Source organism: Manis javanica, chromosome 9 (genome assembly GCF_040802235.1).
Source record: "Manis javanica isolate MJ-LG chromosome 9, MJ_LKY, whole genome shotgun sequence".
NCBI classification, from domain to species: domain Eukaryota; kingdom Metazoa; phylum Chordata; class Mammalia; order Pholidota; family Manidae; genus Manis; species Manis javanica.
The window spans coordinates 102,500,781-102,528,737 of record NC_133164.1 but is presented as its reverse complement, the minus strand read 5'-3'; the positions used below and the strand labels follow the sequence as shown (position 1 = coordinate 102,528,737).

Here is a 27,957-nt window from a genome sequence, read left to right as displayed (position 1 = left end):
AGGCTCAACACCATGAGCTTAGGGACTCATCTGTTGATAGTGTTCAGAGGGCAAAACTGGTTTGAAGTGGTGTGTGTGTGTGTGTGTGTGTGTGTGTGTGTATCAAAACCCTTTCAGTGTGTGGATCGTTGATAGTGTTCAGAGGGCAAAACTGGTTTGAAGTGGTGTGTGTGTGTGTGTGTGTGTGTGTGTGTGTGTGTGTGTGAAAACCCTTTCACTGTGTGGATCCAAACTAAAAATAGAGACGAGGAGTGAACATCTCTACTACTGGCAGCCCGTCCCGTGGGCCCTGGAGAACCAAGAGCGCTTGTTGATTGACTGTCCCTGTAAGGAAGAGAGAAAACCCTAGAATATGAAATCTGAAACCTGGGAGGGACCTTGGTTTGATGATTTTCAAAACTGTTTAGTAGTGGAGTGATTTCTTCAAATGCAACCATTCATAAAAGGCAGGTTCTGGGTGAGCCCATGGGCTCTGGGAGCACCTGCCATGTGCCAGGCACTGTTCTCAGTCTTCACATGCACTTGTGTACGCAATCTTCCCAACAACTCTAGAACTAGGTATCGTCACCCTCTTTTTACCCAGGAGGAAACTGAGTCAGAGCAAGCTGAGTAACAAGCCCAACAACTCCTTGGCTAGTCAGTGGCAGGGCCAGGATGTCAATGTCAGGGGTCCAAACACCAGGCCTTTAACCTCTGAACTCTGCTTCCCTGTAACCAGGGACCCAGCTCTCCTTTCCCACGGAGCAGGAATGAAAGGGAGCTAGGAGACAGTCACCCAACAAGGAAAAAGTGGTCCGACCTGTTATTCTACTGCCAGAGCACCCCAGGCTTCCGGCTCAAAGGCCACCAAGGAGTGGACACCTCTTCCAAAGCAGGGGCATCTGGTTCCTCCCTACAGGTGTCTCTCAAATGTATTTTTTCTATCTTTAATGAATGCTGTAGGCATTTGGGAATAGAGCAATAAAATGGTAATTTCTGAGTACTTTACTCTTTTTATCTTTTGCCCCAAGGCTAGCTTTACACTAGCTGTGATAATTTAATACAGTTCCTGCCCAAAGGGTATGTCATGAACTGGTATTCCATGACGTTGGCCTGCACACCACACCCTAGGCCCTACTGATTCTTTTTTCTCTAGACTTATAGAAAGTCTGAAGAACTCCCTTATGCACCTCACTCAGTTTCCCCAGCTGTTAATACGTCACCACATTTTGTTTCCTCTCCATCAATGTATCTACATACCCATTATCTTTTTCTTCTTCCAAACCATTTGAGGACAAGCTTCAGACATGAGGCCCCACCTCCCTCAAACATTGTATTTCTCAAAAACAAGGACTCTTGCCAACCTGAGCATCATGCAGTCTTCTAACTCAGGAAACGGACATCTGAGCAACACTACAGCCCCATCCACAGATCCCATTCACATTCTCCAACGGTCCAAGGTTTCTGTTGCTTTCTGGTCCAGGATCTCAGCAATGAATACACACCGCATTTGGTTAGCCTCTTCAGTCCCCTCCAATCTGGAAGATTCCTCAGTTTTCCCCTGATTTTCATATCCAAGCAGTTTTTGAGAATGGATCTCACATCTGTTTCCTTATGACCAGATTCAGGCCATGCTTTCTTGGAAGGAAAACACTAGAAATGATGTTGGGCTTTCTCCATGCAGCACATCAGGGAACACACGGCATCCATCCATCCCATCGCTAATGATGTCGGCCTCCATCACCTGGTCAAGGCAGAGCCTGCCAGGTTTGTCCACCATGAAGTCACACTTCCCTTTGCAATGAGGTGAGCCCTATGTGTGTCCCTGTCTGGTGCCTGGAAAGTTTCTAGCCTGCCACAAAGGGAGAAAACTCTAAACAGAGCCAGTGGTCTCAATGAGTTAAAGGAACAGAGTTCAAAATTCAGGGAGTCCAAGGCAACTAGGGAATGAAAGAGGAGAGAGCTCCACAGAGAGAGAAATCCAGAAATCTGCAGACCCTTGAGTCTTTGGCTTAGTGCTAATTTGTGCATGTGTGTGAGAAACATCTAGAGCTGTAAAAAGCTACTTGGAAGGAACAGATGGAACAATTCCTCAAGATCACATAGGGCTGGAAGTAGTTTATGTTCCCAGCAGACAAGTAGAAATACTTCCTAATCCACCAGGCATTGGGTAGCAACCTCAGAAGGGTTATTGACTCGGTAGAGGAGCAAAAGTTGCTGTAGACTAAAAGCTTCCCACCTAACAAGCCTCGAAAGGATCAAGCTGTTTTGAAGTGACTTAACTGTGTTCCAGAACAATGTCCAAAATATTTCAATGAGTACAAACAAAAGTCCAGCACCCAAAATGTAAAATTCCTAATATCTGGCATCTAATATAAAATGACCAGCCATGCAAAGGAAATAGGACCCATTCACAAGAGAAAAATCAATTGTTAGGGAGAGACTGTTAAATGACATGGATCACAGAATTAGTAGTGAAGGCCCTTAAAACAGCTCTAAATATATTCCATATGCTCAGGAAGATGGGAGAAAGCATATAATTTTGCACAAAGAAGAGAGAATGGAAGATATAAAGAAAAAGACCCAGACTGAACTTCTAGATGTGAATAATACAATATCTGAAATGAAAAATGTACTGGGCAGGAGTAACAGTAAATTAGACCTTGCAAAAAATGACTAGTGAACTTGAAGACACAGCAATGGAAACTACCGAACATGACACACAGAGAGAAAAAAAACACTTCAGAAAAGCTTCAGGAAATTGGAATATTGAAGGTTGGGGGAAGATAATTGCTGAAAAACTGCCAAATTTGATACAAACGATAAACCTACAAGTCCATGAAATACATTAAACCCCAGGTGCAAGAAACTTGAGCGAAAACCAACCAAGGCACTTCCTAATCAGATTGCTGAGGCGTTAACTATTCATTCCATTTTCTCTCATTAATGGGCCCAAGGAATGACCACTGAAAAAACAAAATGGGAAAGCAAGGGGGGCAGGAAGGGAAGAATGGGTGCAGGTGAAGAGATTCGGAAGAGAAGGAAAGGGTGACACGGTGAGGGTGGTGGCAGGTCCCCGGCCGGACAGGCTCAGTCACCCAGAGGTTCTGCTGCTCTCACTGCCCTGCAGCAGGCCCAGCGCACACCTGGGAGCAGCTAGACGCCCACTGTTTCTGCCCAAAGACCAGCACCAGAACCATCTAGAAACTCAGATTTGAAGTCTCTTTGCTGCGCAAATCCTCTTGTCCCAGAGCCTGGCCCAATTCAGGGAAAGGGGCCTAGTTAATGATAAAATCAGCATGTACAGCAGGTACCTGGGGCTGGCAGGACAACTCCACTTTCCAAAACCCTAAAAATGGCCTTGACCATGTTAGACACCACAGCAGCCCTGCCAGTCCCATGGCAACCATGGCAGGAGGCCTCACCCGCGGAGATTTCAGGTCAAGGGGCAAAAATTTCCAAGCATGCAAAGTTGTCAGTACATGGCCCAGTTCATCTCTGGGGGCCGCCGGGCCTGCCACCAGCGCCCACAGCACAGCCGGAGCAGACACACACATCGCTGGGGTACCCTGGGCCTCGGCAGGTACCCACCCAAACTGCCTACCAAGGCAGTCCATTAGTTTCCCCTCCTGGGGCAAGAAGCATAGACCCTGTGCAGGCTGAGGGTCAGGACGTTGGAGACTCTGCCCCTGTACCTACCTGCCAGGCTGGGAGGACCTTCTCAATGTCATTCAGGTTGATCCCATCCCCATCTTCCAGCTTCCCTTTTCCACACCTGGATCAGAAAAGAAAGAAAAGCATCAAGAAGTCAGCGCATTCATGCATCCTGCCCTGGCCTCGCAAACAGTTGAGCAGGGGCAGTCAGAAGACCCTGGGCCTGCCTCCCTCAAGGCCTGCAAGATCAGCCTGTCCCACTCCAAGCCCGACAACACAGATCCTGCCTCAAGCCCTTTATGCAGGCAGGAACGCTGGCACCAGCCAGTGGGGGCAGGTGAGCACTAGTGTGGCACCCATCCTATGGGGAGACTGGTACCAGAGTTTCCCTTGGCCCTCCCAGGCAAAGACACCCAGCTTCTTGCTGATGAGTATCCCAAAGCCTGTCAGAGCTCCTGCAAGAGCCCAGCATTATGTCCCATTACACCAAAGGGAAAATAAATGAACAGAGACTAAGCAACTTTCTCAAGGTCACACAGGCCCCCAGCGGAGCTTCCTCCCTCCTTGGCCTGCCTTTGGGCCAGTCAACAAGCCCACACAAATGGTGATGCCCTGTCTTCACATTCTCTGTGGGCAGGCACACCATCAGAACAGAGATGCTGGGCTGTTTGCTGGCAAAGGTCCCTGTCTTCTGCATATTTAAGGTGCAGGCTCTGGAACCAGCCTGCCAGGGTTGGAACCCAGCTGCATCCCTTACTAACTGGGCAACCCTGTGCATAGTAAGTATCAGTTTCTACTATTGTTATTGTTATCATTAACCAAAGGATGGTGAGGGCTGCCCAGTGGGCTGGTGGCAGCATTTTGCAGCTGCAGAGATTAGCTTATCTGTTCAATATTTGCGGAACATCTCATATTTTTGGCCCTGTCAACCTCCCCTGGGGTCCTGGCAAATAAATCCTGTGTGGCTTCTGCCCTCAGACAGCACACAGCTCTTAAGAAACACGGCCTAAGCTCATCTAGCAGGGCTGCAAGCCTGAGCACCAGTAAGGGGCAGCACACGATAAGTGTTATTAAAGTCCTGGGGACAGAGGAGCCCTGAAACCCCGAGGAAGAGAAATAGGGTGGCTGTGAAACCCAGCAAGGCTTGGGTGCAAGAGAGTATAACTTATACCCCCATAAAACAAGAGCTTACACCCCAGCAGGGCTCCTGCCCAGGCTGAGCTCTGGTGTAAACAAGGATTAGACGGGGCCTCTGGTGCCACAGCACGGTAGCAGTGCTAAGCTGGGGTCTAGAGAGGACGCTATAGGAATCCAGAGCATCAGCAGCTTCCTGAACGTTCTGGAGCAGAGGGAGGGAGATGGGTTGTGAGCTGGCCAAGTCAAGAATCTGGCCGGATGTCCCAGGCAGAGGGCAGCAGGACAAAGGCCCGGAGCTAAGGTGCAAGCGTGTTGCCAGCAGGGACATCAGCATTTAAGTGACTGGAGAGGGGTGTGGAGGGGGCAAAAGGGGGTGTGCAAAAGGGCAAGACAGCCCTAGAGGGCTGGGCTGGGAGGACAGCTCTGGTTCTGGGAGATGGAGCTGGGGTAGAGCGGGGTAAGGGTATAATGGGTGGGCTTGAGGGAAAAGAGGAGAGTTCTTTCTTCCTCTGTCCCGACGGGAGCCTCTCCATGTGATAGGCTGCAGAAGAGGACGTGGAGAAAGGTCTAGAAACATCCAACCACCTTTTAACTAACAAATCTGCCTGGAAGAGAGATGGGCTGGCCTGTGAAGGCTCCAGCTGCTTGCAGTCATCTGTGCTGTGTACACGCCACGGCAGTGGGGGAGGAGAGGGCTGGGGGCTCTTGGCCTATTGGGATGGCTGATAACCCCTCCCCCAGGTCGCATGCTCATAAAGCACCTCTGGACCCAACCACACTCTGGGTACCAGCCTGGCAGAGCACAGATTTGGCCTTACATTGTCACCTTGGCAGCCCCTGGGGTCGTCAGTGGGCCGTGAGCCATGAGGGCTGCTGCCCCCCAGGCCTGCCCCATCTGGAGCTCAGGGCTCGGGACTGCAGGTTCAGAGAGCAGCAGAAGGTTGCTTGCTACAGACCAGCTGAGTCACTGCTGTCAACAGGGTTTCCAGGGCAACCATCTTCTGCAATTTCTGTCCCTCCACGGAAACATGGGCTGTGGGAAGCCTTGGCAACCCAGAGATACCCTGCTTCCAAGGGATGCTGCAGTGGCTGGGCATGTGGACTCTGTCCCCAGGATGGCAGGACTCTTAAGGGTGACACAGTTCCTGGTTTAGCCACAGGGGGCTGCTGGACACGGTACCTGACCTCCCTCAGCAACCTGAGAGAGACAGGACTTGGCCAGACAGCTGTGTGTCTGGGATGACCCTGAGTCTGGCAGGCTCCTGTGAGCGGGTGAGCTGGCCTGGAGCTGGAAAGCGGTTCCTCTGGCTCCAGAAAGGACAACGGCTCTTGGCACATGGGGAACATTTCCTCCCCCGAGGGTCACGTATTGCTACTGCCAAATAGGATTTTGCTAGGATGTGAATGCGCGTGAACTGGCGTAGACACCTTCGGAAAGCTTGACTTAGTTCGCATTCCCGATTGGACCCCTTCAGTCTATGAAGCGGCGATATCGCTTCTGTCTCTGGGCCTCAGTTTCCCCACTGGTTTTGCCATCCATGTGCTCCCAAGGGACACAGGAGGGATGGGAGTGTCCCAGGAAAATGCCATCTCTTTCCAGAAGTCTTCCCCAGACACTTCATTCCCCCAAAATGCTCTCTTCTTTAACCCCTTCACATTTACTTTGTTGAACTGCACACCCGGTAACTAATTTCATGAAGCCCACACTCTGAACGTCTACATCAAACAAGTCTTTTTTCCTTACAGTCTCAGTCATGAATGGGTTCACGTCTCCTTTTAACAGCAGAGTGAACAGTCCCTCTGGGGACCTTATTTTATACAGTATCTGTGTGTTCCTCTCAGTAACCTAGTTCCCATGGTGCAGCCCAAGCTCTAACTAGCTTCCCCAGCAGGACAGGTAGGAAGCATCATATGCTGGAAATCAGCTCCTGAACTTGACCTGCTGAGGGAAGGTCAGCTTTCCTAGACTCAGAGTATGGAGAGCAGTGTGCCCTGTGCTGCCCAGCAGCTCAGGAGGAAAACGGCCTCACTGCTGTTGAACGGGAGGCTTGAGTGTGCAGAGAAGGGCAGCTGGGTGTGAGGAAGGCCAAGGGAGCCTCAGGGTCCAGCCTCCACTTCGCTCTGTCTCCTAACAGGACGCCTCCAGTTTAACGCCATCTCCCTTCTCCACCCAAATAAAATCAACCCCAAGAGTTCTGAATGAACCCACACATGCAGGGTGATGAAAAGAGGAGGCAAGGTAAGAGGCTGGGGTCCCCTGGGAGAGTCTGATTCAAGTGATGGGCTTTTTCCCAGAATACATTCATGTGAACATAATTTTGCCTACAATTTTAAGGGAGTTAGCTGATTCAAGGATACTGTGGCATCAGAAGGCCTGAAATCATGGCTCTGCTACCTAGGCAGGTTACTTTGCCTCTCTGAACTCCATTTCTCTCGTCTCTGTAATAGGGATGGAAACATCTGCCTTCTGAAGTGGTTGCACTGGGGACAGCAGTGTTGCTAAGAGAAAGGGTGACCACCTGGGGTGGGGTGGGGTGGGGTGGGGCAGAGAACAGGTGAGATGCCGGGAAGTAGTTAACAGTATCACTTATGTTCAGACTGGAAGTGATGGGGCAAGGAAGGATTAGAAGGAAAAATAAAAGCCATCAGTGTAATTTTAAAAAAGGAAAAATAACAAGTGTTGGCGAGGATGTGGAGTAATTGGAGCCCCTGTGCATTGCTGGTGGGAATGTAAAATATTCAGCTGCTGTGGGAAACAGTTTGGCAGGTCCTCAAAAAGTTAAATCATAGAATTACCGTGTGTGATATTGTGATTTCTGTAATGAGATATATTTAGTCTCCATCCCCAGTCCTGGCACAGAGCTCCTAAAATCCTTGGAATTTCCTAAGCGGTCAGAGAGATAAAAGTTCTCTTGTTGTATTAATGAGGCAACTTTTGGCATGTCTGGAGGCCACCTAAGGAGGGGGTCTGGTTTGCTGTATGATTGGAGGGTTGGGACTTTCAGTCCAGATATCCAGAGGGGGTGACGGGGTGTAGTTGAACCAAACACAATGGCCAATGATTTAATCAATTGTGCCTTTGTAATGAAGCCTCCATAAACCCTAAAAGGCGGGGGTTCTGAGAGCTTCCAGGTTGGTGAGCACATGGAGGTGCTGGGAGAGGACAAGGAAACCCTTCATCCTTCCCCCACATCTCGCCCTGTACATCTCTTCCATCTGCCCATTCCTGAGTTCTATCTCTCTATAATAAACCAGTGATCTATTAGGATGTTTCTCTGGCTTCTGTTTCTCTAGAAAATTAATTGAATTGGAGGGAGAGGCCCTTGGAACAGCCTATTTATAGCCAATCAGCCAGAAGCGCAGGTGATGACCAAGACTTGCAATTGGTGCCTGAAGTCTGGGGGAGGAGGGCATTTTATAGGACCTAACCTTTAACCCGTGGGATCTGACACTATCTCCAGGCAGACAGTATCAGAACTGAGTTTGAATTGTAGGACACTCAGCTAATGTCAGAGTATTGTTTGGTGGTAATGGGAAAAAAGAACACACTGGAATTGGTGTCAGAATTGGACCATTAGCAATTCCACTCCCAGGCACATGCTCAGAAGAATTGAAAACAAAGGCTCCAGCAAATCCTCGTACGTGAATGTTCATAGCAGCATTATTCACAATAAGCTAAAAGGGGAAGACAACCCAAATGTCCATCAGCAGATGAACGGATTAAAAAATGGTGGTATAGCCATAATGGAATATTATTCAGCCATGAAAAGGAAGAGCATACTGATATATGCTATGATGTATATGAACCCTGGAAATATTATGTCAGTAAAGAAGCCAGACACAGAAGACCACCTATGATTCCATTTATATAAATATCCAAAAGAGGTAAGTCCATAGAAACAGAAAGATTGGAGGTTGCCAGATCAAAGACAGCTGGAGGTTGCCAGGCCTGAGAGGGGAAGGGGGAATACCTGTGTAATGGGTTTGGGTTTATATTGGGGTGTTGGAAATGATTTGGAACCAGCTAGAGGTAGTAGTTACACAATGTGATGGATGTAGTAAATGTCCCTGAAATGAACACCTTAAAATGGCTAATTTTCTGTTACATGGATTTTACCTCAATAAAAATTATCTTAAAAAGAAAGAAAGAAAAGAAACCGTCTGCATCTGGCTGGAGTCACATTCTTGTCCTGAGGTCATCCCAGGCCCTGACACCGACTTTAAAAGGAGAAGGCAACATTGATACATGAAATAAGTGGAGGGAGATAACCTGGTGTAAAATCAGCCACTGCACCAGTGGTTCTCAAAGTGGGGTCCCTGGACCAGCTGCGTCAGCATTCCCTGGGAACTTGTTAGAAATGCAAATTCTCAGGTCCTATCCCAGACTTCCTGATCCAGAGCTCAGGGCGTTCAGCTGTTTTGAGGAGCCTCCGGTTCTGGCCAAGTGTGAGCTCTGATTACTGATTACAGGGCCACTGGGTGGTCAGGAAGAGGACTGGGCAGCGGGGCATGAGGGGCTGACCAGTGAAGGGTGGAGTTTCTGGAGAGACAGCAGTGAGCCTGCAGTGCTGGGTGGACTGCCTCCCTGAACATCAGCCAACTGTGTAGCAGGGACGCCTGCCTGCCCAGGGGAGGGCCCCTCTCCGCCCCAGTACAGCCACAGCTGTCCCCAACCCCACCCTGCCCCTGTGTAATGGCCCTCTGGCCGCCCCTTACCCTTCACGGTCGATGTGTGGCAGGGGCTGCTTAGGCGTGTGCCGCAGCTTCCGGTGGAACTGGGTGAAGTCCAGCTTTTCAGGCTGCAGGTCCCAGGTGGCACCACTAGAGGGCGAGGGAGGGTGAGAAATGCGAGGAAAAGCGGGGCACAAGCCCAATTACTGATGGGGACCACACATCCCAGCACAACCCTGGCAGGGAAATGTCCTCAGAAAGACGCAGACAGAAGGGAAGGACCCCCCCCCCCCTAGGCAAGGGCAGGGTCGGCAGGAACCCCTTTCTGGGAATGGAGGCTGAGGTGTCAGCTCTGTCTGTGCTCCCGTACAATGGGGCAGGGGGCTGCCCGTGAAGCCCTCACCTCTCTCCCATCCCACTGTACGGTGATGCGTGCCTCTAAAACACATGTACACCTGATCCCTACTCTACAGCAGTCCCCCTAAAACACTTTGGAGTTTGTTTTCACACCCACACTTGAGAAAGGCTGGAGAAAGCAAGCCAAAACCTGTCACTAGAGCCTCTGACAGCAGCTCAAATATCCACAAGGTAGCTCTGAGGTAGGAGTTCATGGGGAAACAGGCCAGGCCTCCCAGGTTCCAGTCCCGGAGACCCCACAGCACTTCCATGCTGGGTGAGCCTGAGTCCCAGCCAGGGGTGTGCCGGGGCAAGCCCAGTGTCGACCAGCTGTAGGGCCAGGGAAGGAGTTCAGCCCAAGGGCCACTGCCATTCATGGCCCAAAGCTGTCACTCTCCATCGGAGTGGATGCCATGGCAGGCTCCCATTAGCAAACCCTTGAGAGGCACCATCCCCACGTCCTGAGGAACTGTGGCCAATACCTATTTTTCTAATCTGGCCCATCAGGAACTTTCTAGAGTATGAACCATGGACAATCCTTGCTTCCTCCAGACCTCTCTGCAGCCAGCTGCCTAGCCCTTGTGAGTGCAGGTGGGAGGGGTGGGGGTCTGTGGTCACAGCTATCTGTCCCTGACTCTGACACAGGTTGCCTTCCACCTCCACCGTCCTCCTCCGCCTTCCCTCCTGCTGCCCTGTGGGTGGACTGTCAGCTCCTGTCTTCCCTTTCCCTCCACCCTCATTTCCCACTACCTCCCTGTCTCCTCTCTTTTTCTGCGGATGTCTCCCTCACCCTCCCACCTTGGACCTCCTCTTTCCTCTGACCTGCTTCCTCTGCAGCCTCACCCTTCCTAGCCCACTCGCCTCTCTACTGCTCTCCACTTCTTGACTGGTGAACTCTCAGCCTCTACCCAGCCCCCAAAGGCCCCACAGGGCATAAAGGCAAGTAAGCTGGGGTCCCAGGTGGAGCCGCCACCACAGACAGGAGGAAGAGGACTTACCTGAAGGAATCAAAGGTGTTGGCAGCCCAGATATCCGTGCCCAGCATGTCCAGAGAGCTGTCTTTGCTACCGTTCTGGAAGAGACCAGGGAGAGAAGGGGTGGCATTATTTGCTTGGCCAAGGCCTAGAATAAGTGGGCAGTAGCCTTCCCCAAAGCCCAGTCCTGCAGAGGACTACAGAGGCCCTCCCTGTCGGTCACACAGTAGGTCTACTCAGATGCCTGCCAACTGATTGAAAACTGTGTGACGAGGTGCAACCCTGAGGCCTCTGTGTCTGAAAGATCAGGTCACAGATGAGGACATCAAGATCCATTACTCTCCTGGGATTCAAGGCCACCAGAGAGCAGACATGGGACAGAGAGAGGGAGAGAACAACTGGGAAAAGGGGCAGGAAGGTCACAGCCAAACCCAGTATCTCACAGGGATGGCAACAATTCCTCCAGAAGGCAGCTCAAGGGCAGTGCGGAGGGCAAAGAAATCTCCCTCCTGGGCTGAGGTTGGGCTCTCCGCCACCACTTCTCAACGGGCGGGGAGGGGAGGGCCATGCCAGTGCAGGTCACCTCAGCTCCTACACAACTGAGGCACCTCGCAGAGAGCTGGCAGCCATGCCACAGCCTGGATGTTGGGGGTACTGCCCTCCAGCTACAGGAGGCACCTTGGCATCTCAAACTCAGGCCCTGCACTGGGCATGGAGACCTCCCAACCTCTAGACCTCCTGGTGTCCAGGGAAAAGGCCCCTGGCTGATGGGTGGGAAGGACAACAGAGCAGAGACTGGAGGAGATGCCCCAGCACTGCACACAGGTGCTGACAGTTCCCAAGGAGGGCTGCCTCTCCCGCCCAGTGCCCACACATACCTACCCCTGGGCGCTGTTGCCACCTCCACTTTGAGGTGAGAAATGAAGTTCCTAGAGGTCGACAGGCCCAGCTGGAGAGCCACAGCAGGTGGCAACCAGGCCTGCCTATTTTTACTGTGCTTCGTAGTCTACAGACTCTACACACAGTTTTCCCACTGAATCCCCACAACTCTCACCCATCCTCATAACAACCCAGAGAACATATTTCCAAACTGACACATAGAACCTGAACCTTCTTTTAAATGCTGGAAAACTTAGGGATGTCACAATCCATTCCCAGCAAAAATCCTGCTCCTCAGACCACCACCCTCCCCATCACCTCAACCTCCAGATACCTGTGCCTGCACAACCATGCCCTACCATGCTGCAGGAGTGTCTGCACCGTGCCTGCTCCCTCTGTGCCCTGCATGGCCCCTCCCCGGGGCCTCTCCACTGGTTCTCAGCTCTCCATTTCCACTGGGTTAGGTCTCCTTACTTCTCACAATGATTTACCTCCTGCCTCTATTCCCTCCCCACTGACACTGTGACCCTGTCTTGCCTGAGGGTTTCAGCCAAGGGATAAAAGGGTTATACTCAGCTTTATTCTCCAGGTGGTAGGTTGATCACTAGACTTACACCTGCATCCAGCAGGCTGCAGGTCCATAATCCACCTCCTCTCTGCCTCTGCCCAGAGCACTGGGCAGAGCACTTTATATAGTGACTCAGGCAATAATAGCTTATTGTCTAGGATGTGGAAGCATTAGCCTAGGAATAGACCAATTACATCATCGAGTGGTTTAGGGTCAGGTGAGGATCCTGGCCATAGGGACTTCCATTATCCCCACAGACCCTGATGCTGAGCCGAGGAACAAAAGTGCCATCTTTGCATAGTCCCGGGGTGCCTTGAAGACAAACCTCCAGGAAGGAAATGTGGATGGTACCACTGGAGCTGTGTGACTCAGCAGCCCTGGTGGACGTGACAGCAAGGGGCAAGAATGAGGACCCTCAAGCCATCAAATGACATTCCAAGGGCTGTGAGCAAGCGGATCGGCCTCTCCATGCTGAATGTAAGAGGGTAACCCCCATTAGGGTGAGCACCCTAACAGGTGAGAGGGCAAGTGTCTGGAGAGACTCATAGTGAAAATCTTGGACACAGTGAACAATCTCCTTAGTGTCCCTCTATGTGACACAACAACTACAGCATGTAACAAGAATCTGGACATTTCCTGAGAGTCTGTTGCAATGGGATATGACAGGCATATAATCACTGCATGCAACCGTTTATCACCAGGGGCTGAAGAAATAGCCTGGTGCTTGGAAGCAACATCTACCTCCTTCAAATTTCATCCCAAAAAGGGAAGAAAAAGCTTTGTTACAGTGCATGCCCCAGTGGTTGATTCCCTTCCCGACTCCTCAAGACAGAGTTCCCCAGTGGTGTTCGGAAACGCTATGTGCTGGCTCTCAAATGTCAATGTGCACCTGAATCACCTGGACAGGAGTGTTGGTGGTTTAAACTGGGTGTGGCTGGGGCAGTCCACGGATCACACTTTAAGAAACACTTGATGTTAAAAAGAATTCCGTGGGAAAAAAGAGGTTCAGAAAGGCTCCCTAGTCAATGTCTGGGGCACACTGAGTTAAAAGATTGTTTTACTTTATTGCATAACTTTTCAGGGCTTTTACTAGTTTAGGTGGATGTTGATTCTTCAAGTAGATGGCAAAAGGGTATACAGCATTTCCTAAACTTCTCTGGCCAGAAAACTATCCCATCTTTCCTCTTTATTCCAGAGCATTGTGCAGGATTAGGGTTCCATAGATCCTGCTTTGTGAAACAGTCATCTAACACATTCTTCCCCAATTAGTCTGTTATCATCTTAACAGCAGGAACTCTGGCTTTACTATTCTGCTGTACCTCCTTGTCCACTAGCCCCCCATCCTAGCCTTGGGATGATTCCCAAGCATCATTGATTCAGTGTAAGGCCTCAGTGTCTAGGCACTGAGAGCTCTCCACAAAACCTCCCTGGCTTCTTCAAGACTATATTCAGTTTGTAATTCCTGGTGACCACAGCTTTCTCCCATCACCTCCCCAGTCCTGAGATCACCCAGCCCCTGCCCCGCAGGTTGCTGCAATGCCAGGGTTCTGAGAAGCCTTATCAGAAACAATCACTCTCTTCAATGAATCATTTTTAGCACTTAAATGCTGCAGAATAACAACAGCCCCTTTTACTGGCAATTAGGGGGCCCCATGCCAGGGTGAACTGTGCTGCTCTCAGAACAGATCACAAAGGAATAATGAGCACTTTAAACCATGTGGCAGAAGAAATGGCAATGGCCTGCCCACGGGCAGGGAGACTGGAGCTGCCTCTGAGAGGCCCCACTGGGTGCACAGCTGTCTCCGCTCCAGGGAGGACAGACTCCACACGATGACAAGAGCAGACATGGGCACAGCACTCATGCCTGCCAGACATCATCTGAGCACTTTACATTGCTTACAACCCTAGGAAGCAGAAATTATCATCATCCCCACTTCAACGATGAGAAAACTGAGACTTGGAGTTTTTTTTGCTACATGCACAATTAGAGTTCCCAGGATGGGAGCACGTAGAGGGTAGCCCAGAGTTTATGCTCTAAACCACTGCACCACGCAGTTATGGTATTCAAATGAATTCTGACCCCACTGCAGATTTCCATAATGTAGTAGCATATCCATCCCCTACAAATATTTGGGTTCTCCAAGTCCATCTGTGCCCACATTTGGGAAGGCAGTGCTGGTGGACAGAATGTGTAAGGACGGGATGTATAAGGAGGGCCTGTGCATAAATGAACAGAACAAGGAGGGAGGGAATCACTGGACAGGAGAAAAACATGATAAGTCAGGGCCAGAGGGTAAAAAAAAATCCTCTTCTATGCCACTTTTTTCTTAATATACAACTGCATAAGTGACCTTTGCTTATGGGTAAGCAAGCCTTGACTCTCATGTGGATTCTCTCTGCATGGACACAGGGTTCCCAGGCTAGTTGACATGGAGGGCTGCCCCCTTGACAATGAACAAGGCTTCTCTCCTTTCTAAGGTCACTGTCTTGCCTGAGGGTTTCAGCCCCAGGCAAGTTTACTATGGATTCAGTGAGACTGAGAAATGACAGTGGAATGTTCTTGGGGTAAAAGGGTTTTATACCCAGCTTTATTCTCCTGGTGGTAGGTCGAGCACTGAATCACGCCTGTATCCAGCAGTCTGCAGGTCCATAATCTACCTCCTCTCTGTCTCTGCCCCAGAGCACTGGGCAGAGCTCTTTATATAGTGACTCCATCAATAACAGCTTACTGCCTGCAGGTGTGGAAGCATCAGTCTAGCAGTAGGCCAATTACATCATTGAGTGGTTAGGGTCAGGTGAGGATCCTGGCCATAGGAACTTCTATTTTCCCCACATTCACCCTCCCCACATCCCCTGCCTCAAGCGCCACTGTACACCTACACAAGTGGATTAACACAGGGTCACTGTGTTGGCCACGACAGGCCTGAGGCTATCATCCCTGACCTCAAAAACCTTTCCACTCAACTAGGGGGTCATGGAGACTAACAGAACAGTGGAGGATGACATGTAGCCAAGCACCGCATGACAGGCTACATAGCACCTATGCTGCTGGCTTGGGGGTGACAGTGAGAGGCTCTGGGGCTCCAGGGGAAAGTTCATGCACATAGCCTAAGTTTGGACTGAGAGTGGGGCAAGCAGGATCCTTGGCTTGCAAGCCGCTTCTGGGGGGCCTCACTCTGTACCACCAGCATCTGGACTAGACTGGAGATTCCCAGATCAGGGTCAGGAGAGAGCAGGTGGAGCATATGAAACACTGGGAGAGCTCTGACCATTGAGAGCTCTAAACAACACATGAAATGTTTACAGACAGAAGGAGCCAAAAGTTATCTCCTGGGCCAAAACAGGGCCTTCCTGTAAGCTGGGTCTGAGAGTCCTCACAGGTCCAAATTACACCAGACTTTGAGGGTAACCTGGGTTTGCTTGATTAGAGAGGAACTAAGGAGCCAAGTGCGGGCCCAAGGAGGAACAGTCCCATCCTGTGCGCGCATGCGTGTTTGTGTGTGTTTGCGTGCTTCAGCACCGAGGACAGTGCCCACACACGCTGGTGGGAAAGATGCAGATGGACTCCCCATAGAAGGCCTTTGAGGCAGGAGAATGACAGAGCACAGACCAGCAGAGAGAGCCTCCTGCGTGGCACCATGGCTTCATTCAGGAGCAGGAAAAGCCATTCCCCTCACTCTGAAACTTTGTCCATTCTGTCCCTTCCCTCTCTATCCCTCCTGTCTTTGAGTATAGACCTCCAGGGACAGATGGGAGACAATGATGGAAGCTTGGGCCCAAGCATGTTTCTCCTAAGCACAAGGATCCCTCCCTCCTGCTGCCCTTTTGTGTCCACACCTACTTCATTCTGCCATCCTTCCCTAATCCCTGGGAACTGCTAACCTGTTCTGCATTTCTATAATCTTGTCAATTCAAGAGGTTAAATAAATGGATCACAGACTGGCTTTTTTCACTCAGCATAATTCCCTGAGATTCATCCAGGTTGTGTTTTGTGTCACTAGGTGATTCCTTTCCACTGCTGAGTGCCACAGCTTGTTTTATCCAATCGCCTGTTGAAGGACATCTGGGTTGTTTCCAGTTTTTGGCTATTATGCACAAAGTTGCCATAAACATTTCAGTACAGGTTTGGTGTGAACATAAGTTTTCATTTTTCTGTGATAAACACTGAGGAGTGCAATTGCTGGATCATATGGTGCTTACAGGTTTAGTTTTTTAAGAAACTGCCTAACTGTTTTCCAGAATGGCTCTACCACTGTACGACCCCACCAGCAATGTATGAGTGATCCAATTTCTCTGTATCTCCACCAGTATTTGGTGTTGCCACTATTTCAAAAAAATTTTAGCCATTCTGATAGATGTGTAAAAATATTCTATTGTGGCTTTAATTTATTTCCCTGATGGCTAATGATGTTGGATATCTTTCTGTGTACCTATTGGCCATCCATATATCCTGTTCAGTGGACAATGTCTCCTCAAGTATTTTGTCCATTTTCTAATTGGATTTTTTTAAATGCTGAGTTTTGAGAGTTCTTTATATAGCCCAGATATTAGTCCTTTGTCAGGAATATTTTACAAAATCTCCCTCTCTGTCATTTGCCTCTTCATCCTGTGAACAGGGCTTTTTTCCCCCAGAGCAAAAGTTTTTTATTTTGATGAAGTTCAATTTTGCATCTCAGTGTGGACATCTATTCATTGCCTTTTTTCATACAGTTTGAAATCTTCCTGGCTCTTGGCATGACAAATGATTTTTTATTGCAATCAGGACACTTTTATGTTAGGTTATGAGACTCTGAACCATATTTAAACCTTAAGTTTTAATGGAATGCTTTTTCTGACAGTGCTCTGGCAGATGGCATGGAGGGCCCAGCCTACCTGCCAGGGGAGGCAGAAGTTCAACAAGGAGGGTAGGGGTGCCTGAACAGGGGTGAAGTCTAGGTCCCCCCAGTGGTATCCAAAAATACCATGGGGGAGGGTGGGAGGCCTTCTCACAAGCCAGCAGGGATGACTATCCCAGCTTCCTACTTGGCCAGTCTCGGTCACTGCCCTGGTATGGGGGAGAGGGGCACCTCCATTACAACCCTGAGACTCCCACTGGGTCTTTGCTGGTGGAGGTGGGGGTGAGGCCACAGTTTTTATCTGTGCTGTTTGGCTGGAACATAGCAGTTATTATCTAAAAGTTCTCTGTCTTGCCAGGTTACCCTTTTCCTGGACCTTTGCATAGAGAGAACAGGCTTTTAGTGGGACTTAAGAAAGTCTGTGTACATTGGCATTTCCTGGTTACCTGCTTCTTCAGCAACAAGTCGGGGATACAGGAGGCAAAAAGAAAACCCGGGGAAGGCACTACTGTGTCACTGCTCAGGGTCCAAGGACCCTAGCTGGTCTGCCTTCTCTCCACTTTACACAATCTTCTTAATGTTCGTTTTACAAAGGATGGCCAAGGGTTTTAGGTGTACTCAGTAGGAGGAATATAAAAAAGAACATCTCCATCTTCCCAGGAGCAGCCAGGTTTAATAAAACATTTTGATGGCCTTAAGTCTAGTTCATCTCATTTGTCATAGGGGAAACTGAGGCTGCAGTGAAATGATGTATCTCACTTATGACTGGACAGTAAGGCAGAGGCTAGGGCATGTCCAATGCCATCACCATGGCAGCACAGCGCCTCCTCCCTCCTGCCTGTGCATCCGACCTCCTCTGCAGACACCAGCCCCACTCCTCTCCACACTCACACGCCGCTCTAGACTGCTGCTTTTCCACTTGAGAAAGTCTTACTTCCCTAAGGAGATGCTAGGTTCTCCAAGGACAGAGACCAGGCCACACAACTGTTTATAGCAGGCATTCAATGACTGGCAGCCGACTGTCCTCCCTACAAAAGCCAATCACCAATATCACTTTAAGTTTTCTATCCTGGTTCTTCACGGGCAGCTGGAGCCAGAAGGCACCTCAAGGAGAGGACAGATGGCAACTTCTGGAAGAGAGAGACTCACATGCTGGGAGCAGCGGGGGCTGTATGGTCAGATCACGTCCGCAGGACAGGATGCAGTCCTGGGAGGCTTGTTGAGAGAAATTATAGCTCAAATTTAGAGTGCTCCCAGCAGGGTATCCCAGGGATGGGCAGGAGCTGAGAACCATCGAGTCAGGCCCCAGGCTTCTTAGCACTGCGGTTTAAGGGTCTGTCCTCTCTACTCTGCCCTCTGTGTACACGGAGGCCATGCACATCCCTTCACCATCTCCATTCCAGTTTCTAGCAAAGCACTCAAGGATGCCTTGCTGGTTGGATCAATGGATGAAAGAACAAATAAATAAAGGAATGAACTAACTAGGACAAAAGGAAACAGCTGCCGAGTTGAGGATATTTACCTTAAAAAGCAGACTTGCTGTGCTAGACTCTGGGGGACAGACTCAATAGCCATGGGCAAGAGAAGGAAAACCAAAGCCACCCACCCGCTGGAGTGCTTTGGGGCTGAATCCAAGAAAGACATTGTTAGCAATGGGGCTGCCAAACAGTGTTCTGACATGCCTTGTGAAGCAGTGGGCTCCCGGTCATCGGAAAGGTTCAGCAGCTTGATACCAGCATGAGGTGGGTCCTACAACCCGTGGGATTGAATCAGGTAACTTCTGGCTGAGCTGCGTGTCAGCCTAAGAGCCCATGAGGTCCTTAGGGTTCAGTGGAGACCTGCTTAGCTCTGGATCTGATGTGGAGAGGAAGAGGTCAGCCCCAGCCTCCAGTGAGCTTCTACCAGAGGTGGGGCACATGACAGTCATTCCAGCCAGTCAACCACCAAATAGTTTGGTTTCCCCATTCCAAGCCTAGTAGGATTATGCTTCTCAGGGCTGTATGTATGGGTGCTGGGACTGTGTGACCACTTCTGAGCAACAGGCTAAGATTGGAAGTGATGTGTGTCAAATCCAGGTTGGATTGTGGAAATGCCCATGCAAGGCCCTCCAGTGCTCTCCTCCCGCTGTCATGGTGGCTGCTCAGAACAGCAGCTCCCATCAAGCTGGGACCTGAGCGGGATGTTTAATGTTACTGAGACTCAGGGTTGTTCGTTACTGCAGCATTACCTAGGCTATCCTGACTTATACAAGGGAACAGACTTTACCTGTATGGAATGCCAGAGGAAACAGGAGATGTACAAGGTACAATACACCAACAGGGGTGGGGCTGGACAGCAGTCCCATCACCTCAACAGAGCACAGAGACACCTTGGCTCTCACTAGCCGCAGCCCCCACCACCCTAAGACTACCCAGCACTACCCATCTACTCTAGCTATGCGCTCTCCTGTTGTTCTAACATGCCGACATTATGGCCGACCTCAAGCCTCTGCTAACACCACTTCTCTGTTCATCCTCCTCTCTCTTCCCTTCCATCTAGTCAAATATCCTGTCCATTCCTGGAGGTAGAGATAAAATCTCTAGGAGAGACCACCAGGTCTGTTCTTTGGAAGGACCGCAGTATCTGTGATCAGGATGGCTCTTTGGGAGACCCAATGTGTGTGCCTTTAGCCTGTTTCATGTTAATCAGCCTCTGTTCTACAGACAGGTAGTGAGTCAGAAGGCTCGAGCTCATTTGTCTGCCAGGCTCACAGCAGGTGCTCAATAAATACTGACTGAGTAGAGAGCAGTACCATGAACACATGCAAAATATTTCTTAAATATTCATAGAAGCTGATAAAAAACCCAGGCACTTTACTAAGATATCATTTGTACTAGCCAGTTTTGAAATTGGCACTGAACCAAATACTATAATTACTGGAGGACAGCAAGGACTGGCAGAAAATTCCTTCTAGCCTTTTCTATGGGCCAGAGGCAAGCAGTGTAGTTGAGGTTCACCTCTGCCTACCACCTGTCATCTCCTGGATCAGAGTCAGTGTTGGCACCCAGGATATACCCAACCTGCAGGTTGACACAGGTATCAGGCTGGGTGGAGAAACAGTGGAGGAAATGAGAAAATCTGGACTTGCTGTTGCTTTTAGCAGCTATTTGGATCCAACTGTCATTTCATGAAGACACAGAATGTAACAGTGAAAGACATTTCCAGGAGGATCAGAGAAACTCAAAAAATGCTTCATTTTGCAGAAGGGGCAATGGTATGCGTGGCACACCTGGGCCAATGTCTGGTTCTCTTGGTCCTTGGGATAAGGCTTTTGTCACTCTCTCCTAATGCTTCAATTTGCTACTGGGCATCATGACAGAATGGGGGAATGCACTTTCCTCATCATTTCAGGGGATGTGGGACCATAGACTATCAACCAGGACTCAAAGGTGTCAATTTTGACACACCCCCACCTTTCCCAGGGCCGCACACGAACATGCCTAGTAAGGAAGTGTGTTCAGTAGGTTCCCAGCAAAGATTTCATCACCTTGCTCAACAGTCAACACTGTGCACCAAGAAGTCCCTGCATCAAGAAGTCCTTCTCAAGGTCTAATCAGAAGCTCTGCTGCTGTTGTGCACATTTATTTTCTTCCCTGCTTGCTCCTGACTCCATACAACCTTTCATAGGCCTTCAGCTTACTTCCCTGAAGAGCAACTTGAGACGTTTGTAAAGTGCACTGGGTTGGACTCTCATTTCAGGTGCTTTCCTCTCAATCATCTCCCCCCATTTCCTCTATTACAGTGAAAAGTTGGGAACTATTCTAATCTCCTCACTAAATGACTCAGTGGTGGATGAGCCCTCTTGGGAAGAGGCTGTTAGGATCCACACAATCCTAACATGTACAGCCAAGTCCCAATGCCGACAGCTAGACAGGCCTCATTAGGACTATCTGAGTCCCTTTCCTCCCATCTCATGGGACTCGACCTGTCCTAGGTTACCCCCACCTTGTGCCTTTGAAAGGGTTCAGAGAAAGCAAGGTTGTTTTTTTTTTTCACATTAATTGAAATAACAAAATTAAAAATCCCAGCACATGACTAATCCCCAGATGGGGCCTGCCCCTGGGCCCCTCATTCAGGTCATGGTCTGGGATCCACCACACAGAGCTTCCCAGGCATGAAGCCCAGCATTCTCCTGCCAGCCCCACTTTCCTGGGCCATGTGGCCAACACAGGGCTATCAGGGAAGTGCCAAAGCAGCCAGCCACCCCAGTTTCAATTTAGCCTCAGTTTCCCCCCGAAGTTCTCTCCCATGGGTGGATGTTGGGTAGAGCTGCCATATCCTCCCAATAACCTCAGAAAGCTCAGCGAAGTTGGTGTGACCAGAGAAAAGAGGGCCCACTAGGGACTGACTGCGTGGCCTGGGCTAACTCACCGCAGTCTCAGGTGTCATTATTGAGTGCCTACTGTGGGCAAGGCCCTAGTCCAGGGGTGCTCAGGGATGAACAGGCAGCCTTAGTGTCCATCTCCCGGTTGACCAGCAGGCTGAGGGAATAGGCAAATGTACATGGAACAGTTGACTGCAACGTGACTAAGTGTGAGGGTGACTTCCTGGATAAGAGGGTGCTGTGAGGGGGCCAGTGGGCATGTCCATGGGGCTGGGAGGTGTTGTTAAGAGCTAGTCCAGTGCTCCTGCCTCTGGTAGGCCAGGTCGAAGGGAGCCATGAAGATGTATGGGCAGCAGCATCCCATCGGAGCTGCACCCAGAGGACACGCTCTTCTCCTGTAGGGAGCCACTCAGGACAGTGTGGGCAGGGCAGCTGCCCCGCCAGCTGTGTGTGGCTTTCCTGTGAGGCAGTCACTTCAGGAATGCCGACCAATGTTGACCCCTCCGCCAGGGGCATCGGAAGACGGCTGCTCCATGAGGGGAAGTCAGAGGCTCCTGGAGATGAGGCGCCAGGCGGGCACTCCCCCTAGAAGGAGGGTGGATGTGGACATGAGCCAGCATGTGCCGTCAGGACAAAGGCAACACCCTAGAGAGGGCAGAGCAGTGGGGGCCAAGGAGCCTGTCCTGACACTGCTGAGCTGCCAGGCCACCCCTGAACACCCACCCAGGTTGGGGGCAAGAAAAAAAGAAACTTCTGTCTTGTTTACACTGCTCTTGTTTGTACCCTAATTGACCAAGTTGCTAATGTCTCAAAAACAGGTCTTCTCATCACTGCACCAAGGTTCGCTGATCTCAGTCAAACTCCTGCCTCTCTGTCCAGTAATGTGAACAGTGCCCAGGTCCAGATGATGGCCCTCCTTCCATTCAGAAAGGATTGCTCAGGCCCACCTCCTCTGGTCAGCTTGCACCGCTCCTTTTTTTTTGAGGGGGGGATGTAAATTAGTTCAACCATTGTGGAAAGCAATATGGAGGTGCCTCAAAAAACTAAAACTAGAAATACCATTTGACCCAGGAATTTACCATAAGAAAACAGGATCACAGATTGAAAAAACATATGCACTTCAATCTAGAGCAGTCCCTCTACAATCCACTGTAGAGACAGTTTGTGGGAGGTAAATTCCCTCAACTTTTGCTTATCTGGAAATTGTTTAATCCCTCCTTCAAATTTAAATGATAACCTTGCCAGGTAGAGTATTCTGTGTTTGAGGCCCTTCTGTTTCATTGCATTAAATACATCATGCCACTCCCTTCTGGCCTGTAAGGTTTCTGCTGAGAAGTCTGATGATAGCCTGATGGGTTTTCCTTAGTAGGTGATCTTTTTTCTCTCCCTGGCTGCTTTTAATAGTCTATCCTTGTCCTTGATCTTTGCCATTTTTATTATATGTCTTGGTGTTGTCTTCCTTGGGTCCCTCGTGTTGGGAGATCTGTGTACTTCCATGGCCTGAGAGACTATTTCCTTCCCCAGATTGGGGAAGTTTTCAGCAATTATTTCCTCAAAGAGACTTTCTATCCCTTTTTCTCTCTTCTTCTTATTTTGGTACCCCTATAATGCAAATATTGTTCCATTTGGATTGGTCACACAGTTCTCTTACTATTCTTTCATTCCTAAAGATCCTTTTTTTCTCTCTGCCTCAGCTTCTTTGTATTCCTGTTCTCTAATTTCTATTCCATTTACCGTTTCCTCTACCTCATCTAATCTGCTTTTAAATCCCTCCATTGTATGTTTCATTTCGGCTACTGTATTTTTTAAGGTGTCTATCTCTGTCTTGAATTCATTCCTTAGCTCTTGACTATTTTTCTGTAGCTCTGTCAGCATGCTTATGACTTTTATTTTGAATTCTTTTTTATGAAGATTGGTGATTTCAGTTTCACTGAGCCTTCTTTCTGGTGTTTGAGGGATTTGGATTGGACAAGGTTCTTCTGCCTTTTCATAATCCTATTGGATAGTGAGAAATATTAGGTTAGTGTAGGTGGCACCCTGCTCTTGAGAGCTGCCCAGTATCTGAAGCAATGGCAGTGGTCACAGGTGAGTGATGTCAGTGCCTACCCTAAGGACAGAGCTCTTTTTTGCTCCCAGATGCAGTGCTTGCCTCTGCTGTCTGGGCCAGTGAGCCGTTTGCAGGTAGCAGCCTGTGCGTTAAGGTCCTAAGCTGCCGTGGGCATGGCTGCCCTCCAGCGGCCTGGCATGATGGTGGGGGTTGCAGGTGAGTCTTGCTGCTGCCTGCTGGGAGGACAGAGCCCTTTCCTGCTTCCAGGCTGCAGTGCCTGCCTCCGCTGTCAGGACCAATGAGCCATGCTCGCAAGGAGCAGCCTCTGTAGTTGCTGTAGGCGGGGCTGCCCTCTGGCTGGTCTGGAGCGATGGCAGGGGCAGCAGGTTTGTGTGCAGGTGCTGGCAGGGAGGAAGGAGCATCAGGCTTCTTATCATGGTGCGGGGGTGCCTCAGGGCTGCATTTCCAGTCAGGCAGATGGGCTGCCACAAGCTCCTGAAAGTTTCCATCCTGCTGTGCTGAGTGTGCCTGGACAAGTTTGTCTACCTGATCCTTGCGCCCTTAGCAGCCCTCTCACTGTTGGGAAGTCTTTCAAAGCACCCACCTTTCTTTTGTCCCAGAACAGCCAGTTGTGGGAACCTGCTTGCCTCAAGCAGCTGGAATCTCCATCTCTGACTTTGGTTTTCAACCCTTCTAATCTCCAGAGCACCACGCAGTGTGGGTTTGTGCTCCTGGAGTAGATTTCTAGGGCTGGGTATTTAGCAGTGCTGGGCTTCTGCTCCCTCCCCTCTGTGATTCTCTTTCTCCTGCCAGTGAGCTGGGGTGGGGGGAGTGCTCGGGTCCCAGGGCCACAGTTTTATTACTTTACCCTTTTACGTGAGATGATCTCTTTTCCCAGATGTAGACTGGCTGGTGCAATCTCACCTCTGGTCACTCTTTTAGGAATAGTTGCATTTGCTGTATTTTCATATTATATGTGGTTTTGGGAGGAGATTTCTGCTTTACTTCTCACCCCACCATCTTTTCCCTCTCCCCCTGCCCAGCTGCTTAATGCAGGGACACCTGAGGACTGGACCACTCTTTGCACATTTGCATCTCTTGCCCTGCACTGGTCATTCTTTTACACATGTACCTTGTCTTTTTAACTAAGTGATAAGCCCATGAAGGCAGGGGCCATGCTTCAGGACTTCCCAGGGCTTAGCACCAAATGCTCCAAATCTATAGGAAATCCCCCCTCAAACACCTTGAACTCTTTGGTCTACTGAGGTTTTCTTGGCTCTGAGCAGTTTCATACAGCCAGGGGGGTACAACCACACAGGACTTGGGCAAAGCATCCTCCCCTTGTGCCACAGCCAGCTCTCCACACACGGACACCACAGGCTCTGCGCCTCCAGCCCACAAGGCACCAGGCGCCTGTGGCTCAGGCCGTGGTTGGCACAGAGGCCTTCTCAGGCATAGATGTCTCCCCCTTTCTTCCTCTGAGATTATCGGACAGGCTTTACATGGTGTGACAGGAATGCCAACAGCCCCACGGCTTCTAGGAGACCTTTCCTGCGATAATAATGAACATAAGAAATACCTTGGGTCATTTACATGACCAAATATATATTTCCTGGGTATATTTGGTCTTTGTCCACAGTTCTGAAAACACTTCTGGGTCTCAAAGGTGAAATCAGTGTCTTGTCATGATAATGAGAGACTTCAGGACTCCACTCAAGAGCAGGGATTAGAGGCTGAATCAGATAATTGCCAATGATTTAGTCAACCTTGACCATGCAATGAAGCCTTCACAAAAACCCAGCGGAAGAGCACATCGCTCTCTTGGATCCCACTTCTCTGTCGGACAGAGCTTCTATGCATAGGGACCCAGAACGCGTCCACGTGTCACCGAGCCAGGCCCCACGCTCCATGAGGATAGAAGCTCCTTTATTTAGGACCTTACCCTATGGATCTCTTCATTTGGCTGTTAACTTGAAACCTTGCTGTATCCTTTATTTAACTGGTAAATGTAAGTGTTTTCCTGAGTTCTGTGAGCTTCTCTAGCAAGTTAATCAAAACCTAAGGGGAAGGTCATGGGAGCCTCCAGTCTGTAGCAGGCAGGTCGGAGGCACAGGGAACTGCCTGGGGCTGGAAACCGTCATCTGGGGTGGAGAGTGGAGGGCAGCGTTATAGAACAGAGCCCTTAACCTGTAGGAATCCGTTGCTGTCTCCAGGCAGATAGCATCAGAATTGAGCTGAGTTCTCAGACACCCTGCTAGTGTTCCAGAATTGCTTGGTGTTGCGCATGGGAAAATGCCCTCACACACATACACACACCCATTGGAATTGAGGGCAAGAACCTGGAAAGAGCTGTAGGAAAAAAACACACTTCCCAAGAAGCTCTCATCCTCCGGGTACATCAGGGAAGTAAGGTAAGGTGGGTTTATATTTTGAGACCCCATCTCCATTCTCCTGGGGTTTCTCCCCTATAATGAACCTATGTCTCAGCTCCTCTTGAAAAGAAAGGATCTAACATGGGCCTTCTACAATTTCTTCTTTAAATTCACTTGTATTTCATTCTGTCAAATCTTGTTTACCCCAAGCCAACTGTTAAGCTGTTTCCTGAAGGTAGGACTGGGGACAGCTGGTCCTCAAGTGCCCCTGGCCCTACTCCATCAACCATCCACCACAAACGCCAGGCCAACTCCCCACCCACCTTCCTTCAGGCAGGTGAAAGGACAGCTCGGGGTGATGGAGGCAGAGGAGGAGCAAGTGGGGGGGGGCCATTTTCAGCCCCCTGGAATCCTGTCAGGAGTGACAGAAGAATGGGACCAGTAGTAAAGGATGGGAAGAAGGGGCCCAGAAAAGGTGATAAAATGAGAGTGAAAAAAAGGAATATTCTGGGAAATTCCAGAACCAAACACCTACAGACCAAATGGCAGAGAGCTGGCTTTTTTGTCTCTCATTTACCACCCTCTTATGTCCCCCATCCAAGAACTTGAAGCCTTCCCTGGAATGCTCTCTCTAGTTGTTGAGCCTTCAAATCCAAGCCCACTTGTGCTCTGAAGAGTTAAGGGGCTCTTAACTGTAGAAAACCCCAGGGTAATTAGCAGATAAGAGAGATAGTGCCCCGATATGCCAAGCCCTAGGCCATGAGCTGGAGGAGTGCAGGGAGTATAATATGAGTCCCTGACCAAGTGCTGACAGTCTAGTGGTAGGGACAAAAGTCCTCCGTAGAAGGATACCTACACAGTAAGGCAAGATAAAAGGCAAAATGAGGGGAGAGGCAGGCTCCCTGGGCTCAAGTCCCAGTTTGGTCAGGTCATTGCACCTCCATGGGCCCCCATTTCCTCATTGACAAATAGCATGGAGAACCTAGAAGGACCCTCAGAGGCCATCAGGTGTCCTGGTTTTTACATGAGGAAGCTGAGGACAAAGGGAATCACCACCAAATGTGTGGCAGAGCAAAGAGGGGAGCCTGGGTCTCCTGCTCATCCCTGACCCCCACACCCAGGACCTCATTACAGCCTCCTACTTAAGAAACCACACACACACACACACACACACACACAAACACATCTTGTGTGACAATACTAGCTAGGGCAGCTGTCCCCGATGCCATGGTCAGCAAAGCCCTGCAGCCTTAAGAAAGATCTAGAACAGAAGCCACTACCATCTTCCCTCAGGAAAGCAGAGAAGGGTTGGTTTTATTGGTGCCATGAAACTGAAGTTGGACACAAAGAGTGGGCCCAGAGCAATGTGTTTGTGCAGTGGCTTTGAAACTGGAAGCAACTGCAGGAGCCCCTAAAGCTCCCCCATCTCTCTGGACAGGCACGATGTGGGGTGTCCTGGGCTGAGGGTTGGTGACAGATGGTTTTTCTAGCCTCTAATCCCACTGTCTCCACAGGAGGGGAGAGGCGTCAGCAAGAGGTGCTGGACAACTGGAGGGTGTGGGGGAGCCTGGGGTTCACAGGGAGGGCTCCGGTAGAGCAACTGCCTCCTTCCCTCCTGGCTGCATGACCCACATGGGCCACCATGGGATCTCACAGATGAGCAGCAACGGGAAAAGTGGCAGATTCCAGCCTGGTCCCAGGACAACTGGTTGCCTAGGGCACATGGATGGGTCTCTGACGCCTCACCCTACAGTTTGCCCCTTCGTGTGCTCTGTACACCTGGAGCAGAATTGATTTGCAAAGTGGCCCACCAGCACCAAATCCTAGAGGCCCATTGTTTGAGGGATCCATCATCAACGTCAATGTGGAAGCCTCCAGTTCAATTTATTGCTGTATACTATTCCACTGTAGGAACCCATCACACATCATTTATCCACTCTCCTCTCAATGGACTGTGGGTTATTTGTAGATATTTGTTATTATAAATAATGCTGATGCTGAAAACAAATCTTAAGAATCTCTGTGTTCCAGAGATGCATAGCTTCCCTGTGGGCTGGGTATTCACGAAGAACTTTCCAGAGG

The 27,957-nt window shown here is 49.9% G+C and overlaps 1 protein-coding gene across 10 annotated transcripts in view; it reads right to left on the bottom strand.

The window, feature by feature from the left end:
• The window catches only part of CTIF (cap binding complex dependent translation initiation factor), a 290,169-nt gene that overhangs the window by 167,952 nt on the left and 94,260 nt on the right, over positions 1-27,957 (bottom strand). For all 10 annotated transcript variants that reach the window (XM_073213026.1, XM_073213035.1, XM_073213031.1 and 7 more), the window contains 3 exons: positions 10,836-10,909; positions 9,487-9,591; positions 3,679-3,754 (listed from right to left, as the gene is read on the bottom strand). In XM_073213026.1, coding sequence (XP_073069127.1) covers positions 3,679-3,754; positions 9,487-9,591; positions 10,836-10,909 — 255 coding nt within the window. The remainder of the gene's footprint in view (positions 1-3,678; positions 3,755-9,486; positions 9,592-10,835; positions 10,910-27,957) is intronic.